Source organism: Maniola jurtina, chromosome 5 (genome assembly GCF_905333055.1).
Source record: "Maniola jurtina chromosome 5, ilManJurt1.1, whole genome shotgun sequence".
Taxonomy (NCBI): domain Eukaryota; kingdom Metazoa; phylum Arthropoda; class Insecta; order Lepidoptera; family Nymphalidae; genus Maniola; species Maniola jurtina.
The window spans coordinates 12929325-12950834 of record NC_060033.1 but is presented as its reverse complement, the minus strand read 5'-3'; the positions used below and the strand labels follow the sequence as shown (position 1 = coordinate 12950834).

Here is a 21510-nt window from a genome sequence, read left to right as displayed (position 1 = left end):
AATGAAGTACTCATTCAGCGCATTTGCTGAAGTAATTCGCATTACTCATAATGTGAGCAGCTAATTATTCAGTTTTAAATGGATTGAATGAGTGTACATTTTTTTTTATGTGTGCAGGTATTTTGTTGTACAGTTTAGCTCCTTCATAGGTAAGGGTTTTTCTGCCATAAATTGTTCTAGTTTTGGGTAAGGCAAGGTAGCTAGCTCGTAGAGTTTTAGTTTTAATTTTTGTGAATGTGATATTCGTGTGTATTGTTTTATTTACAGTTTTCCTAACAAAAATACACGTGCTGTATATATATAACTGATGAAATAAAGGCGGTAAATACTAATGCTAAAATTTCAACCAATTTATTTAGTCAACTTTTTATCGAATTAGGTAAAAACCCGCTCAACCATCCACTTTTCACGTTGCATCTCGCCGAGATACCCGCAATTTGAATTCGCAGTTTAATTCTAGAGTGCTACCGGTACGAAAAAGTTAACAAGTAATTCAATAAGTTAAATAGTAAAAAATAAAAACTCCTGACTGCTGTTTGCGCTGCATATTTTTTCGGCTCTTACATTAAATCGTATGAAATCCACCACATTGATTGTTTAAAGAATTTTATGTATCCATTGACACACACGCCATCAAGACGAATGACGTATCATTTATCAAAATCGGTTAAAGTTGTTGAGAGGTTATGAACTGACACAAATACATACTGATTAAACGCCTAATCCCTACTTTTGCAGCAATTAATTTTAAAAAAAAATCTAGTATATCGGATGGTAACAATAGTTCTCAGACTACCCGCAAATTTCAACCAGAAGTTTTTAAGAAACAAGCTTTGACGCTATTAGTGTTTTTATTTGCACAAGGCTCAGTCATAGTATAAGGTTCTATAAACCTTTAAGGTTATTTTTTTTTCGCGTCGTCAGTGATATTCCCGCTGCAGTCATACAGACAACACGGGGTACGTGTGGGGTACCTATAAATTATTTTTAAGGGTACAATAATATCATTTACGTCAGAATCGGTTGATGAACACTTTCAGTGTGCTCAAACTCAGTTTTGCATATAGCATGGCGATCGCAATTTGAATGTAAAATCGAATTATTTTATGATGTTCACTTTTGAGTTTCTTGTGAAATTGATTTTCATGTGGTTATATGATTGTTATGTAATATGAATATAGATCTTCATAATTGGGGCAGACGTACTTTATGAATCGACTGGGAGCTACTTGTAGTCAAACAATAATATTGTGCTTATCTTTCTTTTCTCGGAATTTTTGGTGAGTTCGTGAAGTGCAAACGTCATCGCCTACGATGGTCACCACTGATGCTTTGCTGTGCGCTGTGTGCCTGATGCCGAGCGCGTCACTGCGAGGCACCTCATCGTGGCGCGCTAACGATGCAGGGTTGCAGCCAATGGGTATCTATAAGCCGCCGCATTGTCGCCTATTTGGGGTCACATAAGCGCTGTTAAGCGTTTATGCTGTATGGTATGACTGTTCTTTTATTTTTACTAAAAGTTAGTGTTTATGAAGTCTGTACGTGTTGTAACTTGTAGTTTAAATCACATTCTTTGAATGATTGAGAGCATAGTAAGTAGATCTTACTCACGGCTTTGGGACTGTCTCGTATAATATACAAGCCAGTGGCACAGCGTATGAGTAAATACAAATAGGTAATGTAATGTAGGCAGAATCGGGCACTTGGAGGAAACGTAATAATAATTATTACCAGTTAGACATCCTTATGATTTTGATAATGCTTTTGTCATTTTAGAAAAAAAGTAGTGCTTGTAGGCAGCATGTACGTTACGTACTTTTGCCAACAAGCTTTCAATCGAGTCAATTTTATCATTCTACCTTTAGATTGTCGGTCCAATCATAATGTAAGTAGAAAGTTCAAGTGGCACTTTTAATTATAGCCATGATTTAGCTTTGTGCCGTTCATTGTTAGTCAGGTGGACCGGACGTACCGTAAGAATTTTCACTAAGCCGACTAGACTGACATTTTACATAATATCTTGAGTTCAGTTGGTGTTAGTATGCCTGCCTGGTTATGTAGCTTACATAGTAGGGAATAGGAATGGAATAGAAAACTGTTATTTAACTGATGATCCTGTATTACCTAAATTCAATCGTGAACTGTTTTCGGAATTACATAGATGCCGAAGTGAAGACAGTAGCCAAGTCTTACTTTCTGCAGCCAAGTCTTACTTTCTGCCGCCAAGTCTTACTTTCTGCCGCCAAGTCTTACTTTCTGCCGCCAAGTCTTAGGTACTTTCTGCCGCCAAGTCTTACTTTCTGCCGCCAAGTCTTACTTTCTGCCACCAAGTCTTACTTTCTGCAGCCAGGTCTTACTTTCTGCAGCCAAGTCTTACTTCATGCAGCCAGGTCTTAATTTCTGTAGTAAGGTCTTACTTTCTACAGCCAGGTCTTACTTTCGGTAGCCAAGTTTTACTTTCAGTAGCCAAGTTTTACTTTCGGTAGCCAAGTTTTACTTTCGGTAGCCAAGTTTTACTTTTGGTAGCCAAGTTTTACTTTCGGTAGCCAAGTTTTACTTTCGGTAGCCAAGTTTTACTTTCGGTAGCCAAGTTTTACTTTCGGTAGCCAAGTTTTACTTTCGGTAGCCAAGTTTTACTTTCGGTAGCCAAGTTTTACTTTCGGTAGCCAAGTTTTACTTTCGGTAGCCAAGTTTTACTTTCGGTAGCCAAGTTTTACTTTCAGTAGCCAAGTTTTACTTTCGATAGCCAAGTTTTACTTTCGGTAGCCAAGTTTTACTTTCGATCGAAGTACTCGATCGATTTACGATCGAGTACTTTCATCTCGTTGCTCGTTGAGAGATCTCCCTGCAAGGATTTAAGTGAGATTCCTTTTCAAGTCAGAGTAATAGCATTCACAGCTTCACGAGAAGCTATTCACTTCCTTTCTACAAGCCAGTCTGTTGACGGTTTTTCTTTCAAAAATGTCTCTAAAGTAAAACGTGGAAAAATAGTACAACTGAAAAACGATAATAATTTATAAATTAAATAATGTTCTTTTGTTTCGTCTTGGTTTTAAAGTAGATAAGATTGCAGTTTAGATCACAGACCAATAGCATTGGATTAGAATTTTGTAGAATTCATACTGACCACATTTTGTAAAACCATTTTGTAAGACAGCGAAAGGATATCGCTCATCAGTAGTATAGGTACAATTTGATTATTACAGATGCTTTTGCAAAATTTGTTACTAGCCGAAAACGATCAGTTTCGTAGAATATTATACATAATTTGGCTTATTTGAACATCCTAGCAAACTTATTAAGTGACTATAAGAATGCTTTTACTAGTAGACATTTTAGAGTTTTCGAGTGTCGACTGATTAATAGTTAGGTATGTTTTGACCTCCATGATACTACCACGAGCCAAGTGCCTAGTCAAGCCAAGCCAAGCACTAACCAGACCATGTTAAACGCGTTGTGCCACAGGCCCTAGCGAGACTGCGAATAAAATGATTGGACAAACTGCTTACTTGATATTATTTGGACTACTGACAATACTCTCAAAGAATGTGCTATCCATTATTTGGTATTAATTTATTAATTTAAATTAGTAAACTCGGGGAGGTTATGCGTAACAAGGCAAATGCTCGGTAAAGGATAGCAAGCGATAGGATAAAGCTAACTAGATAATGTAACTGACAAAATTAATATTTCATTTAATTATAACAAAGAAATTTAGTTATTTAGTGGCAAGTTCCCACAAGCATTGCGACAAAAGTAAACACTGATAGCATCTACTCAGGTTCATTTTCGTAACCAAGCTGGTAGGCATTAAGAGAACCCGCAGTGTTAAGGGATTTCGAGGCTACCAAGCTTGTACATGCCTGAGCAGACTCTTTAAAGCCATATCACAGCGCCTACGGTTCTTATATCCAACAGTGCTAACTGTTCCGATAAATAACTTGAAACCGAAGACCTTATTGAGCTATTGCCTACCAGAAAGCTAACCAAGCATTTTCCCATTGCGGGAGCAATTCATTGTTTCAGGACGGCCGAATGTAACGCCACACCGCCTCAGCCAATCGCAACGCGCCAACGCCAACCAGACTATCCGAGTCAAGCCGAGCCAAACGCCGGCCAATCATAGTCTAGCGGCCATTGAACGCCAACGCCAGCGCCATTGACAGCCGAACGCCACTCAGCAACAACTGCCGAATGCCTTCGGTGGGGATAACGCCATATAAAGCCATGCGAGCTCATTTTTAGGATTATTATTGTATCGTACGCATTATAAGCTGAAATACTGCCGGTTTGTGTAAATAAGTGTAATAAGTGTGTAATAGATGTGTAATAAGTAAATAAGTGTATTAGTAACAAATATATGAGAGTAATTATTAGTGTGTTGAGTGAAGTGATAAAATAAATTAGTGCGATTATACTGATTTGCTCTTTTTATTTAAACCCACTGTTTCATACACCAATATAAAAAGAAATAAGCCTTTTATTTCCCAATAAAACATTTACACTACAACAGTCACTAGGAGTACATATTAGCATAGGTACCTACTTAAATTAAAATAGGTACAAGTGTAAATTAAAAATTTATAACACCCCCGACGATCCAAAGTATTTGAGTTTTCCAAAACATCATTTTCAAATAAATAATTATGTATTTAGGCAACGTCCATCTTGACAGCTTGACATTTGTCTATTGACATAATATTATGAACCTAACGGTTATCTAACCTTCTTTTCTACAAGAAAACTAGAAAAGAGCTGATAACTCTTAAACAGCTGAACCAATTTTTTTAGATTATAGCTAAGAACACTCTCGATCAAGCCACCTTTCAAACAAAAAAAACTAAATTAAAATCGGTTCATTCGTTTAGGCGCTACGATGCCACAGACAGATACACAGATACACAGATACACAGATACACAGATACACAGACACACAGATACACACGTCAAACTTATAACACCCCTCTTTTTGGGTCGGGGGTTAAAAATGAAAAGTCATGAAATAATTTTAATTATCCAACTTAAATTGATTTGATTAGAAGGAGCAGATTCTGTCCAAAATCTCCACAAACTCCTTTTTATGTGGTAACTTATGGGATTAGCTAGAAATGTTCAAATTACTTTAACCTTTCATTGAAAAAAGAGCCTGAATTAAGTTCTTAAGTACTTACTAGATACCTAACCAAAACTTGTTTCCCCATAAGAACAAATTAATATAATCAAATGTGAACAAAATGAAACACCTAATTTTGTCTATTACCACAGTTTAACGAACTATTACCACACATTCAAAGTAGACGGCCAAATAGTTTAATCATAATTTCCTTCATACGATATCATTCCCGGATCTACTTATCACTGCATACCGACTGACCCATAGCAGATAGCTATGGTTGCATGAGGCGTCCCGTTTATCGAGGACATTGAACATTGGACATTGGCCATAGCTATGGAAAAATAATGTCACAAATATTTTGGTCGGATATTGATAGCAGTTCACATGTCATCCGGGAGATAGCGTCTACACGCTGTCTGCGGCAATGACCCCCGGCCGACCCACGCTGGACGCACGCATCGGCGCTGTGGCATGTCATCGCGTAACTCATTATGCATATTACGTAAGTTGTCTTGGTCAGGTACGATACCGCTGATTAGCGAGGACGTGTTGGATGAACCACTATCAGTTTTCCCTCCCACTTTTAATTGGGTACCTTCAAGTCAAGAGTGAATAGGCAACTTCTAGGCAAGCGCGCTCCATCTTAGGCTGCGTCATCACTTGCTAGCAGGTCTGATTGCAGCCAAGCTCTAGTCTATATAATTTAAAAAAAAAAAACTAACAAGTGTGAGACTGACCGAGTACTAGCAGATTAATGCCCCATTTAAAAGAGAGCACAAATAGAACAAATGTATTCCCAAGTATCTGTTCACACGGAAACAAGTGTAAATTAAAAATTTTCAACACCCCCGACAAATCATTTTCAAATAAATAATTATGTATATCTAGGCAACGCCCATCTTGACAGCTTGACATTTGTCAATTGACACTTGAATATTATGAACCTAAGGGTTATCTAACCTTCTTTTCTACAAGAAAACTAGAAAATAGCTGATAACTTTTAAACGGCTGAACCAATTTTTTTGGATTATAGCTAAGAACACTCTCGATCAAGCCACCTTTCAAACAAAAAAAAGTAAATTAAAATCGGTTCATTCGTTTAGGCGCTACGATGCCACAGACAGATACACAGATACACAGATACACAGATACACAGACACACAGATACACACGTCAAACTTATAACACCCCTCTTTTTGGGTCGGGGGTTAAAAAGAGGTGACGGTGTAGTGCCCGGTAAAACCGACAGTGGTTTTTGTGGCACTGAATGTAACAAAAATCCCCTGTATATTCAATAAGTTATAATAAATATAAATTAATAAATGAGGCCTTAGGTTAGACAGACAGACAACAAAGTGATCCTATAATGGTTCCTTTTACCTTTTGAGGTAAGGAATAGGGTTCCGTACCTTAAAAGGAAAAACGGAAAATATCGTGAGACCACCTGCATGGCCGAGTTTTCCTTAATGCTCTAGGTGATGTGAACTCAACCAATCCACACTTGTCCGGCTTACTTGAATGTTTTCTAAACCCTTTTCTTTTTTAGAGACCCGTGGTTAGTACGAGTAGGGAGAAGGGTCGAGAGGGTAGAGATGTATAATATAGACGATGGAATATTATTGTAAATTGAATATTTAATTGAAAAGAGCAACCGCCGAGTTTCTTGCTGGTTCTTGTCGGTAGGAACGGCATTCCGAACCAGTGGTAGATTGTTTTGACGATCCAAAAGCATTTGTAAAAGTTTAAATGAAGAAAAACATTTTGAATTTTTTGAATGGTTTTTAAAAGATTTTTGGACCCATTGATATTTTCTGAAGACCTTCGGACATGGTTGCTTCTAAAATAATATAAGGTGCCTCATTTCAGAGGGTCTGTTTAATAACTAAGTCTTATTTTAATAATTAATATTAGCTTTGTTCCAATTAGTTGTATAGTACCGATTGAATGTAACGTAACTGTAGGTTAAAATCCAGCAACACAAAAAGTGCAAACATAATTGTTTTACTTTAATTGAATAAACACTTGCAAGTAGGTAAATATGACAATAAAAACGACATTAAGTGCCTTATCATAAGAAGTTAAGTAAACAATTGCAATCAGCGAAAAATTCAAGATCTTGCACTCAAAAACATTGCAATTTTCACCATTTAGAGCCTCAATAGCTCAACCGGTAAAGGAGTGGACTGAAAACCGAAAGGTCGACGGTTCAAACCCCGCCCGTTGCACTATTGTCGTACCTACTCCTAGCACAAGCCTGACGCTTAGTTGGAGAGAAAAGGGGAATATTAGTCATTTAACATGGCTAATATTCTTTGTTTAAAAAAAACCTTGGCTTCTTTTTGGTGAAGATTTGATAAAGCCATTGAAGGATTGAGAGCAACTCCGGGTCTCAACTCCTCAATCCATCGACCTCATCATAATCAGCCCATCGCTGGCGCACTACTGAGCACAAGTCTCTCAGAATGAGAAGGGTTCGGTGAAGCCAATCTGCACTTGGCCCACCTTTGAGAATATTATGGAGAACTCTCAGGCATGCAGGTTTCCACACGGTGTTTTCCTTCACCGTTAAAGCTCCAATATTTAATTGCTTAAAACGCGCATAACTCCGAAAAGTTAGAGATGCGCGCCCAGGATAAAACTCCTGCACTGACCCGATCTTTACTCGGAGTGCCATTTCAAGTCGGTTTTTAGGGTTCCGTACCTAAAAAGGAAAAACGGAACCCTTATAGGAGCACTTTGTTGTCTGTTTGTCTGTCTGTCTGTCCGTCTGTCGTGTCTGTCAAGAAAACCTATAGAGTACTTCCCGTTGACCTAGAATCATGAAATTTGGCAGATGGGTAGGTCTTATAGCATTAGACAGTAAAAGAAAAATGCAAAAACCGTGAATTAGTCGTTACATAAAAAAATGTGTTTCAATTTTAAAAGTAAGAAACTATACCAAGTGGGGTATCATATGAAAGAGCTTTACCTGTACATTCTAAAACCGATTTTCATGCATTATAGTTTTTGATTTATGTGCAAAATGTGGGAAAAATACCCGAGTACGGAACCTTGGGTGCGCGAGTCTGACTCGCCCTTGGCCGGTTTTTTAAATATTTAAAACACTATTTAAACTTCAAAGGAGACTTTGCCTTGGGTGTAACGTGGCCTGGCCCATTAAGCTTTTCGAACTTATCAGTTATCTCACTTAGTAATGCATTAGTCAACATTAATTCCGGATATCGCAAACTATTAGGTGGTGTATTGATAACCTTATGTATGAGGAATCATTAGTAATCACAATCACGTGTTACCCGACGGATCTTGAAGTCATTATGCACGGTCTACTAGTCGCCCGGCAACTCAGACGACGCGACGGACGGACGGACGGACGGACGGACGAAGGACGGACAGACAGACAGACAAAGTGATCTTATAAGGGTTCCGTTTTTCCTTTTCAGGTACGGAACCCTAAAAAATAAAAAGTGCATAATCTTGTACGATGGTACGGTACCCTTCGTGTGAAATTGCGACTCGCAGTTGACCTGTTTATTAAGTAGGTTCATCATCATCATCATCAGCCTGTGGACGTCCACTGTTGGACATAGGCCTTCCATAAAGAGCGCCACCACACCCGGTCCTCAGCCTTCCCCATCCACTTCCCGCGAGTTAATATCATCGGTCCATCGTGCTGGGAGGCGTCCCACACTACGCTTGCTTAAACGCGGTCTCCACTTTCAGGACTTTCCGGCTCCAACGGCCATCGCCTCTACGACAAGCATGGCCTGTCCACTGCCACTTCAGCTTGCTAATAGTTTGGGCTATGTCAGTGACCTTGGTTCTCCTGCGGTAGGTTAACGTAGGAAAAATGTAAAGTATAGTATTTTCAGCAAGGACGTACCGAGCTCCAGTGGCGCAATTGGTTAGCGCACGGTACTTATAGGGCAGTGGCCGTGAGCGATGCCGGGGTTGTGAGTTCGAGCCTCACCTGGAGCACATTTTTTATATAACTACTTAAAAAAATTCGAAGGAAGCAAGGAAGGAAGGAATTCAAAGAGATAAGTATATAAAAAAAATTTAAAATAAACTGCTGTATTATGAATAAAAATATTAATTTACTGTCTTTTAATTCACTGAATTATTTAGTGATGAAATTAATGATATTTTCCTTCGATTATGTACCTAGAGATAAAGACGGGGAAAAAATACTATTTTTTTTTTAATAAAAAATAGAATTTTTTTGTGAAATGAAGTGTTAATTTCACTAAAATATCTCATACTATCGAGTATTGACCCGCAATGGCTATAATCTCCGACTCTCCGACCACTTCGGTGGATTTTCAAAAAAAAAACTTTCATAAAATACCAAATCAGTAAACAAAAACGAACACAGCAAAATAATCAGCCAATTCGGTCGAGCCGTTCTCAGGTGATGATCTTTCATAGTATGCAATTGATTTTAATTATCTTCTTATCTATGGGTTATCGAGTAAAAATAACGAATAAGTACTTTTTAAATCGGAGAAGAAAAAATATCAGTTCACTTTAATCATACTTTAATACTTATACAGTTAAACTGAACTATTTGGTCATAGTGTCTATTCAGACGGACCACACAACAACACCAGACTGTGGTCGTGTAAGAAATGTGAATGGTATCGGTGCAGCTGCCTGGACTTTGAAGTTCCTAAAAATTAGTAAAAAAAAAAGTGGTCGCGAATCAAGATGTGGTCGGCCACTTTAGGGTCACCATGTCGTCGGTACCTATTGACCACTAACATAATGTTCGCTCTACAAGTCGCAAATGCCGCAAAACAATAAAATGAAATAGTTTCGTAACTTCACGTCCAATGTCGGTTTTCACTTTCGCGACAAAGGAATTTTCCGCGACAAAAACAAGAAGTGCTGTTGCTGGCGAAAAGATGGCGAATGTGAGAATGTGTGAATTTTCACGCAGAGATCTACGTGTTTTCATAGAATTTTAGATTTGGCGACATTGAGGCTAAGCGTACGCTGACACGCAGGCGACGTAGCTCAGAGCAGTGCAAGGCAGAGCAGATATTGTAATGCATGAACGTGCAGGCCAGTGAGACACAGACGTTCGCGTGTGCGTGCGCGACATAGACACAGATTTCTGCACGACGCATGCACTTCAACTCAGAAAGTGTATTCTTTGTACTTCAAGCCGCTGTGTTGTGGTTGTGGCACGTCTGAAAGGACTCTGTTAGTAGGCTCTTTACATTGGATAATTTTGGCCGATAAGCGTTGACATTGAGAGCGGTCAGCGCTGTTTCTCAAGTTCAAGGAGATGTACATATTTAGGTATACACTCATTGTGAATGTTTTGTATGAGCTGTTATCAGTTTTCACGCGAATTCTGCTTGTTTTCTGATAAAAGGGAGTCAAGTAACAGACCGACCCGTACCTCGAGGGCGTAGCCAGGTTTATTGTAAGGCTGGGCACATAGTAACTCTAGAAGCTATAGCTTCTAAAGAAGCTAGTTACCATTATCTTATAACTATATCTTAAGCGATTTGGCGTTCCGGTACGATGCGTTATAGAAAGCGATCAGGGTTTAATAGGTAATTGCCATACCTCTTCCAAATTAGCCCGCCTCCAACATAGACTAAATCATCACTTACCATCAAGTGAGATCGCAGTCAACTTGTATCAGAATAAAAAATAAAAAAGCTCAAATGCTTCAGGTTCGGATGCAAAAGTGCCATGGAAGTATATATTATTATGTCTTCTTATCTTAATTTTTATGGAACTTTTGTCAGAAAAATACAGGCCAGCCCCGTCGTAGCCTAAATTACCTATATACCTATCTAAAGAAGACAAGTTCTTTAAAAATCCAGAAATAAGATCGTTCACATGATGGTAACCAACCTGAAGGGCATCCAGTAAAATCAATAACTAGGTATAACCTGACCGCTAAATACATTACTCTTTTCAAATTAGGAACTAGTATCTATACTAACAAATAAAATTGGAGTGTCTGTCTGTAATTTCGAAATAACTACCTCATATTAAGCTCATAGGGTTATTTGAACGATACCTTAACTGAATCACACGTTTTTAAAATTTTTGTCTGTCTGTCTGTCTGTCTGTCTGTCTGTCTGTTTGAAAAGGCTAATCTTTGGAACGGCTGAACCGATTTTGACGGGATTTTCACAGACGAGTAGAGGATTGACCAGGGTGTAACATAGGCTACTTTTTTAACCGACTTTCAAAAAGGGAGTTGTGTTTTTCTACCTATGTACACCGAAATCTCTGAGATTTCTGAACCGATTTGCGTAATTTTTTTTTTAATCGATAGAGGAACTTTGCGACATTGTTTCATAAAAAATTTGGATTCCAACTCCTCAATCCTGATGCTGCAGGGGATCTGACCAATCCACGCGGGCGAAGCTGCGGGCATCAGCTAGTAGAAAATAATGGTTCAACATATTACTAGGGGCTCCCTCCAACTTCGCTCGGATGACCAACTTCCATATGATGATTCCATGATGATTCCAGATGGACATACTTATCGTATCTGGAATCCTTTCAAACGTGTGGTGAAAGAATTTTTAAAATAGGTGCAGTGGTTTCGAAGACTTATATACCTACAGAACTCACAAAAATTCACACTTTATATATCTAATTATAATATTCGAGATTTTCAATCCTCGTGCATGATGTAGCATTTTGAAAACTTTCAGGAATTTTGAGTGAAACTTTTCTATTTCTGTCCTTTTGAGAATCTGTCCTTATGCGAAAAAAAACCGGCCAAGTGCGAGTCAGACTCGTGCACCGAGGGTTCCGTACTCGGGTATTTTTTTTTTAATTTAAATGATGTGACCACAAATTCGCGGTTTTCAGATTTATTCCTGTACTTGTGCTATAAGACCTACCTACCTGCCCATGATTCTAGGTCAACGGAAAGTACCCTATAGATTTCTTGACAGACACGACGTACAGATAGACAGACAGACAACCAAGTGAACCTATATAGGGGTTCCGTTTTTCCTTTTGAGGTGCGGAACCCTAAAAAGGTTTAAACTACCTTACTTTCAGAGCCAGATAAAAAGAAAAAAGATTAGGTGCCTTTAGTTAACATGGCAAATTACGGCAAAAGAGTTTTCATATTATGAGAAAGATATTACACAAGTTTTCATGTGTTTCACTGAAAACGCTGATCATCGCGCTCTACTGACACACATACACATATTGATGTACCTAAAGAATAATTGCAGTATCATCATAACCAGATTCATATTGAATGCAAATTCTTGTAAAACCCTTTGTTGACCTATTGTCATTCGTGCCGAAATGCTTATTTTGGAAAGTGAAGGTGAATGGTGACTCAGAAAATCCATAATTAATCAATCCGTACATAAATAAATAATTTCAGCGGCATAATTAAATCAATTAATCGGAATGAATTTTCGATCCCGAGCATTGGTTTTTATTATTTATTATTATTTCGTAAAAATAACTATACCAATTTTGACGAAGTTTTACTAGTATGTGCTCATAGTAAATACTTTTTAAAAACGATAGCAATATCTCGAACAAAGAACTCCCACTTTTTACCCGCCTGCTCAAAAAAAGAAGTCAAAAGTTTTCAGGATACATATAATATAAATATGTGTGTATGTGTGTGTGTTTACTTATTCCACCATAACTTCTAAATGCCTGAATAGATAAGGATGTATTGAATATCGTTAGTCTTTACGTCATCCTGATCCTGACTGGTTTTTTAAAAAAAAAAAACAATATGTTTAAGTTAATTTTTTTGGCAGGAAGTCGTGTTTTTAATTGTTTTATTTTATTAATAATTTATTTATTATCATGTAAATAAGGGTACAGTACCATGATTAATGATTTTGAAATATCGATATTTCAATTATTTTCAATCCATTTTGCATGGGTTGTGGTTACGACGGGACTACTATGCTGCGAGAGATGAAGTTGGACTCATGCAACATGGGTCGAAAATTCGCTTCCCTACGTCAAACTTAATAAACCATAGTTTTCCTGTAACACACACAACACAAGTTGGTACCTGGTTAGTGTTTCAGTGTGTCGAAAACAGTTTTCTAGGGAAATATCAAATATTATAGACAGGAGATAGTTGTGGTTTCTTGCATCATATCACATGATATCAATCTGTACGTACGTTACAAAGAACACTTTCCTAGCCAAAACCACAGTTCGTCTGACGAAACATGGAAAGTGGAAACTGGTCTAAACTTATTCAATTCAATTATATTTGTTTGCTGATACAATTTTTAACCCCCGACCCAAAATGAGGGGTGTTATAAGTTTCACGTGTGTATCTGTGTATCTGTCTGTGGCATCGTAGCTCCTAAACTAATGAACCTATTTTAACTTAGTTTTTTTTTGTTTTAAAGGTGGCTTGATCGAGAGTGTTCTTAGCTATAATTCAAGAAAATCGGTTTAGCCGTTTGACAGTTATCAGCTCTTTTCTAGTTACTGTAACCTTCACTTGTCGGGGGTGTTATAAATTTTTAATTTACACTTGTACATACATGCCATCGGTATTCAGTTACCTAGCCAAAAGTATAGTTAAGATTGTTTGACTAAAATTACAGTTCCTCAAGATACGTGAAGTCGTGAAGACTTGACCTTTTAGAAACTACTAACGCACGCTGATTTGGGTTTGAATTCTAGGCAAGGCACTTCTGAGTTTCATATTAAAACTAATATTGTACTAAAAAGGACAATTATAACATCGAAGCTTTAATGGTGAAAGAAACCATAGCGTAAGGAGAAAAACCGTAAAATCTCGACAGATTTTTTTATATTTCAAATTCAGATACAAGTTAGCCCTTGACTGCTATCTCACCTGGTGATAAGTGATAATGCATTGTAAGATGGAAGCGAGCTAACTTGGAAGGGGTAGTGGCAGTTTTTATTTCAACACCCTGTAAAAACTATCAAGAGGTCATAATGCGAATCCAGTAATCTATAAAAGCTGTGCAAAAACAATTAAACATGGGCGACACCTATATTAATATTTATATATTTTTTTACCGACGCTAAACTTAACGAAGCGTTTAGTAAATTGAACTAGTTAATGTACTAGAAGAGACAATCAATAAAGGCGAAAGTTTGTGTGTGTGTGTGTGTGTGTGTGTGTGTGTGTGTGTGTGTGTGTGTGTGTGTGTGTGTGTGTGTGTGTGTGTGTGTGTGTGTGTGTGTGTGTGTGTGTGTGTGTGTGTGTGTGTGTGTGTGTGTGTGCGCGTGTGTGTGTGCGCGTGTGTATGTTTGTTACTCCTTCACGCAAAAACTACTGGACGGATTAGGCAGAAATTTGGAATGAAGATAGATAATATCCTGGATTAGCACATAGGCTACTTTTTATCCCAGAAAATCAAAGAGTTCCCACGGGATTTCGAAAAACCTAAATCCACGCGGGCGAAGTCGCGGGCGTCGGCTAGTAATAAAATAATCGTAACTTAAAGTACCTTCCAAGTACAAAATCGCTATGCAAAGCAGTTTAAATAAATAATGACTCTTTGTTACCATGGATTACAATTATTCAGCTCTCACAGCCTACAGGGCCTGAATTAAAGCTTTTTGACATCGCGTAAACTCTTGTCTCTCTCCCTTCTCTCTCGCTCTCTCTTTCGCCCTCTCTCTCTCTCTCATGTAACAGAAAGAGTTACAAGAGAGCCGCCGAGAAGTCGATTTTTGAAAAGAACTTTTATAATGAGTACAACAGCTAGCCATCTACTAGACAGTGAAGGAAAATATCGTGAGGAAACCTGCATGCCTGAGAGTTCTCAAAGGTGTGTGAACTCTGCTACTAACACTTGGCCAGCGCGGAACCCTCTTCATTCTGAAAGGAGCCTCGTGCTCAGTTGTCTGCCGCCGATGGGTTATGATGATGATGATAAGTAGCCATGACCGAAGTTTTCCATCAGGTGACTCGAATATCACTCAAAGTCAAAGTCAAATAATAATTTATTCAAATTTCAAAGTAGATACTATTTTACTCATTTTGACTGTCAATTGTTGGATTTTTAAGATGATGTAATGGTGACAATTAATTACGTTAACTGAAAATTAAAGCTACGAGGGTTCCTAACACGCTCAGGTCTGAGAAGAGCCCACAAGAAACTCAGCCGGGTATGTACTTTTGAAAAGATAACTTGTTTATCCTGATTCCTGATCCTAATGCAAATCGAATCTAGCAAGACTTGAAAAAGATTTCATTGCAGGGCAAGTTATCACGCCACTGCGAATGAAAAGTTGTCACAAATCAAACGTTTATCAAAAAAAAATCCCACATCTGATACAAACTGGAAGGATTATTTCTTGTCTCTTCTAGTTCTTTAACTAAATTTAAAATTATTGATCAATGTAATTTTATACCGCACAAGTCGTAAAGCGTTGAGATAATCAATCATTCTGTCACCCCGTGTAACTCGTAACACTTGGTTAAAGTTACAGTAACATTAAACGATTGCTAATTAACTCTCAATTTTAACTAATTGACATGTAACATGTGTTTACACGTATTAAGGTGTTATATATCAGAAGTATAATGTTCCTTCTTAAAGGTTAGACATGTTTTTTAAGCATGAATGAGCAAGCCTTGATAGTTCAACAGTAAAAGGGTGTAGAGGAACTAAATGGTCGTATGTTCGAACGTCGTCGCCCATTTAAAGCCCTGCCGCAGGGCCGATTTAGGGTGAAGTGAGTAGAATAGAATAGAATAGAATAGAATAGAATCGGCCGGCAAGAGCAGTTATGCGTCCGATTCTCCTAGATTGTGGCAAATCGGCCCTGCCGGAGTGAGTAGAATGCGCAACCGTTGCCGCACCGACTAGTATAAAAAAATTCGAAGTGTTTGCTAAATGTTCTAGGTTGGATGAGAAATGAAACAGCCTATTTGGGATTTCTAGTTAAATATGAATATTCCGAAGTATTTTGGATAGTATGTACCTACCAAAGATGTGGTATGTACTTACTAATAAATTAATATCATTATTAAATCTCAAAATTAATAGCTCCTACCACAAAACAAAAAGGATCTTTCTTTTATATTTAAATCTTACAAGGGTAGTCATTGATATAACTATTGAAGAAAACAAAAAAAAACATAAAAAATATAATTTCAAAAAAAAAAACTATTTAGGCCAAATACTTACAATGTTTTAGGCAAAATCTAGTAAAAGGTAATTTTTAATAAAAAAGTTAACCACGAGAAAAAATCTCGTTATTATTGCAAAAAAAAAATACGACATATCTAAGTGATAACAATCGAAAAATAATATTTTAAATCAAAAATTATTCAAGAAAAGTTATTGTTAAAACGTATTAGTTATTACTTAACAGATTTCTAACATAAAAAAATAACGCAGATTCATTTTTTAATATTTTCCATTTAAGATCACAAGGTGAAACCATTATTATAGATTTCATAAGATTTTCTCAGTTTAAATACGTAAAAACCCTGAAAAAAAAAACAAAAAAATTGTACTTACGATAAAACAAGCCGATATAGAAGCCGACAACCGCTGTTGCCACCTTGACGAGATCATTGGTGGCTTCAGAGTCGAACTTCTTCAACAAATCACTCATTATGTAAGCTTTCACCGGCCTAGCCTTACACTGATTCTCCACCATGATTAAAAAGTTATTTTTGTTTTTTAAACGTAACGCACCGATAACCCGGTGACCGGCACAGATTAAAAAATCAAATCGGCGGTTTCGGCCAGTGTGGATGCGGCGAAAAAATTTAAAAAAAAAGTAACAATGCGTACGATTCACTCGAAGTTGCGTTCAAGAATGATTTTATGTCAACGAAAGTAATAACGCTGTTCACGCAAGGGTCAGCATTATGTTATTATTTATCTATTTTATGTATGTTTAGCTATAACACGGAGTGTACTGATAAAAAATAAACGCTGCTTTTTATTTTTTAACTTAGAATCGGGCTTTTTTGCAAAATAGGTACTAAAAACCACAGTTTTTTCTGATAAAAAATAGACGCTGCTTTTGTTTTAAAAACTTAGAACAATTTTTTTAATTACTGTACGCGGTTAATAAAGTACTATATCGAAGTCAAGAGTACCATCTAAGTAACCTGACGTAATAAGAATGAACTACTGCACTGCTACTGTTATTAAACTTTACAAGATATATTTTTAGGGTTCCGTACTAAACACGGAACCCTCATATCTTCCCCATATCCGTCTGTCCGTCTGCGGCTTAGCTCAAAGATTAACTAAAGTTGTAATTTGGCTTGAGTATACAACAGTGTTCAAAAATTTTTTTGGTTCATTTTCTACTCGTAAAGTGGAAACGAATTTTTTCGTGTTCATCTCATGAATCTTCAAAATGCTAATTTTTGTCAGAGTCAAGTTCGACCAGTTTTAGGGTTTCGTATTTCCAAACGGGAACCTACTACTAAGAATCGCTGTCCGTCCGTCCATCTGTTAGCGGGCTGTATCTCATTAACCGCAAAAGGTAACAGTCTTTTATTGCCGCAATGAAAATAAATTGAAAAACCAAGATAGCTAATTTCAAAATGGCCGCCATGCAAATGAAAAAAAATTAAAAATACATAGTGTTATAATATCTTGTACGATAGTACGGAACCCTTCGTGTGCGAGTCGGACTCGCACTTGAGCAGTTTTTTTTAATTTGATGATAGCGCAAATGGCAAATGCCAACGGGCAGACAGCCACGGTTCGCAAGGTGCAGGTGAGGCAGCCAATTGACGAGTTTTTGCCCTGCCACCTGTAATTATATTTTTAGATATATTTTCTTATACGGTGTAATACATCAGTTCTTTACGTGCAGTGCTCCTCAAAGTTTTAGTATTTAGTTTAGGGTGTATGTTTATTGATCTTTGCCTGTGCCGAGGATGATTAAACTAAAATTGAGATCCTATACCCTATAGAGCGCACTATGACTTTTAGACTTAAGCATCATCCAAACGTGCGCGATCAAAGCGACTACGAAGCGGGAAGATCAGCCGCGCGACAGTCGCCTCCCGCGATATTTAATGGCCCTATACACACCTACGCGACCACTACATTTGCACTACAAATGTGCTTCGCGTGGCATCCCGCATTCATAACGCGCAGGTGTGGCCGTAGCTTTAAGCAGACAGCGGTATTATGTTGGCATAAATCTGTCTCGTTTCAACTGAAACTAAAGTCTGAGACAGTCAAAATACGCTGTAAAGACAGAGTGAGCTAAAGTGAGGGAACTCTCAGTTTGATCCTGAATAGATATGTCAAATATTAGGCTGTGGATGACGTGAAATCAGAGAAAAACAGACATTTCATAGCCTACCTAGCGTCAAATGTAAGTAACATTTGACGCCTGCCAGTGACCTCTAAGCCTTGACGTTTTGTTACAAGTGCCCTAACTGTCGTCAACCGTGGTATAGATCTCAGCCTCAGACTAACTAATGAACAAAATTGTGACTGTATGTAGATGGTAAAACAGTTCTAGTTAAACAGGATAAATAATATAATTAGCACCTATAACTAGGTATAGGCGAGCAGAATGATCATACCTATTTGACGGGAAAAACGGCATTTTACCGGTTAATTTAGCCTTGGTAAGGATAGTTTTAGTATTCTATATGTACTAGATTTACCTAATAGTTAAATTAAGGTAAAGGATGTAATGGCATACGTCTTTGATAGATAAACGCCAACTATGAGCCTAATAACGGTGATAGCCTAGTGGTTAGACGTCAGCCTCAGTCGGGGAGTCCGGGGTTAGACCTCAGGCACGCACCTACTTTCGAAGTTATGTGCGTTTTAAGCAATTAAGTATCACATGCTTTAACGATGAAGGAAAATATCGTGAGGAATCCTGAGAGTTCTCCATAATGATTTTAAAGTGAAATAAAAGTAAAATATTCTATTAAATAAAGGTGTGTGAAGTCTGCCGATCTGTACTTGGTCAGCAATCAGCATGGTAGATTATGGCCAAACTTTTCTCATTCTGAGAAGACATCCGTGCGAAGGTTTGGTGATGATGAGCCTGTTAAGAATTTAAGCACAGAAAGTATATCAGGCAATGGAGAGAACTATGCTCCGTGTATCTCTATATGATCTCAGAAAATGAGATTCATAGAAGAACCAGAGCTCAGCTATCTTAACGTGTCATAAAGCTGAAGTGGCAATGGGTGGTACACAAACATCGACGCACAGCTGGCTGTTGAAGTCCCAAGCTGAGCAAGCAGACAGACAATGATGACGAACGAAAACAAGTGTAAATTAAAAATTTATAACACCCCCGACAAGTGAAGATTACAGTAACTAGAAAAGAGCTGATAACTTTCAAACGGCTGAACCGATTTTCTTGGATTATAGCTAAGAACACTCTCGATCAAGCCACCATTCAAACGAAAAAAACTAAATTAAAATCGGTTCATTAGTTTACGCGCTACGGTGCCACAGACAGATACACAGACACACAGATACACACGTCAAACTTATAACACCCCTCTTTTTGGGTCGGGGGTTAAAAAAAGACATCGAAGTGATTCTATAAAGGTTCCTTTTTTCCATCTGAGGTGGGGAACTCTAAAAATGACGCAATTTACAAGTAATAATAACTTTGACAGATACATTACAAACTGACCTTTAAAAAAACCTTCAAAGCTAGAGTAGGTAAACAGGCCAATTTCTAGATTTCTTAGAGCGTATAATCATTTATGTTATGATCGTAGTAAGACTACATAAAACAAACCAACAAATTGCCCATCACTTATGGAACTTTTGTTGTGAACATTTTTTTCCTTGGCGTATTTTTGTTTGTCATATCGATCATATTGGATTTGTCATGACGTCATAATTCTGCTGTCATTTAACTAAAAAGCCTTTAAAAAGTGTTTGAATAAACGCCAAAAATTGTGGGTATTCTTACCAACTAATGTTTCTAAAAAAGAATGTTACATAGGACCAAACTAAAAACCTAGGTCCTACGTAGCAATTTTTTTCATTAACCTCCGACCCAAAAAGAGGGGTGTTATAAGTTTGACATGTGTATCTGTCTGTGGCATTGTAGCTCCTAAACTAATGAACCGATTTTAATTTACTTTGTTTTTGTTTGAAAGGTGGCTTGGCTTGATCGAGAGTGTTCTTTGCTATACTCCAAGAAAATCGGTTCAGCCGTTTGAAAGTTATCAGCTCTTTTCTAGTTACTGTAACCCTTCACTTGTCGGGGGTGTTGTAAATTTTAAATTCACACTCGTTAGAAACAAGCTGATGCCCGCGGCTTCGACCGCGTGGATTTAGGTTTTTAAAAATCCCGTGGGAACTCTGTGATTTTCGGGGATCAAAGTAGTCTTTGTCACTCTCTAGGTCTTTAAATATACCCATGCGAAAAATCACGCCCATCCGTTGCTCCGTTGTGATGTGATTGAGGGACAAACCAACAAACAAACTCTATTATATTTTTTTTGCTTCAAAACGCCGAAACAAACATCGGCAAATTACCCAACTGCGGCAACGTAAAAGGGAGAGAATATGATTTTAGCAGTCTATATGAATAGGTATATACAAAGCACATGACGTGTCCCGGGTTATCCTGGCGAGCTTCTTGCTGGTTCTTCTCGGTAGGAAAGGCATTCCGAACCAGTGGTAGATGCTCTTGACGATTCAAAAGCACTTGTAAAGGTCTAAATGAATAAAAATATTTCGAATTTGATTTGAGCAGCCAGGGACACATTATTTCTTCCACTTTGGGAACCTGTGTGTAAGGACTTGTAATGATAGCCTTTGGATGCTCGTAGAAATTACAACATCCTCCATTTTTAATGTAACCAGGCAAAGTCTGCATTTTAGATTATACGTAATCATGTAGTTATAGGGCATAGGTAGTTACAAACACAACTGTATTAACATAATATTACGTGGTTCTATTTTTGGCATAAATAAAACGTTACATAGGTAAGTAGTTATCATAAGCAAATTTTACAGAAAAGAGTAATAAAAAACCGGTCAAGTGCGAGTCGGAGTCGCACAAGAAGGGTTCCGTAATCGTACCATCGTACAAGATATAACTACCTAACAGTTCCATGCAAGTTAATCACGTATCTAATTGTGATTTAGTAAATTTCTTTTTTCGTAAACACATTGTATTTCTTTGTAATGTAACCATAAATTCACTGTCTTCGGATTTCCTTTACTACATGTGCTATAAGACCTACCTACCTGCTGTCTAGGTCAATGGGAACTACCCTACAGATTACTAAATAGACACGACAGACAACGAAGTGATAAGGGTTTCCTTTTTCTTTTTGAGGTACGGAACCCTAATAAAATGAAGATTTAAAAAAGTTAAATCGTGTTTTTCAAGATTAATCAACCATAAATAAGTTTAAGTATAGCTTAAGCAATTAAATGTCACTTGCTTTAACGTTGAAGGAA

The 21510-nt window shown here is 37.6% G+C and overlaps 1 protein-coding gene and 1 non-coding gene across 3 annotated transcripts in view; one reads left to right on the top strand and one right to left on the bottom strand.

The window, feature by feature from the left end:
• LOC123865208 (transmembrane protein 68) overlaps nucleotides 1-21510 on the bottom strand; it is a 32239-nt gene that overhangs the window by 8050 nt on the left and 2679 nt on the right. Inside the window, exon 1 of one of the 2 annotated variants that reach the window (XM_045906090.1) lies at nucleotides 16597-16960. The exons of the other annotated variant lie outside the window; for it this stretch is intronic. Coding sequence (XP_045762046.1) covers nucleotides 16597-16738 — 142 coding nt within the window. The 5' untranslated portion in view covers nucleotides 16739-16960. Of the gene's footprint in view, nucleotides 1-16596; nucleotides 16961-21510 lie in introns of those variants that run through there. 2 annotated transcript variants of the gene reach the window in all.
• Nucleotides 9000-9091, top strand: Trnai-uau. Its single transcript is given in 2 exon segments — nucleotides 9000-9037; nucleotides 9056-9091. It is a non-coding gene; the product is annotated as a tRNA-Ile (tRNA).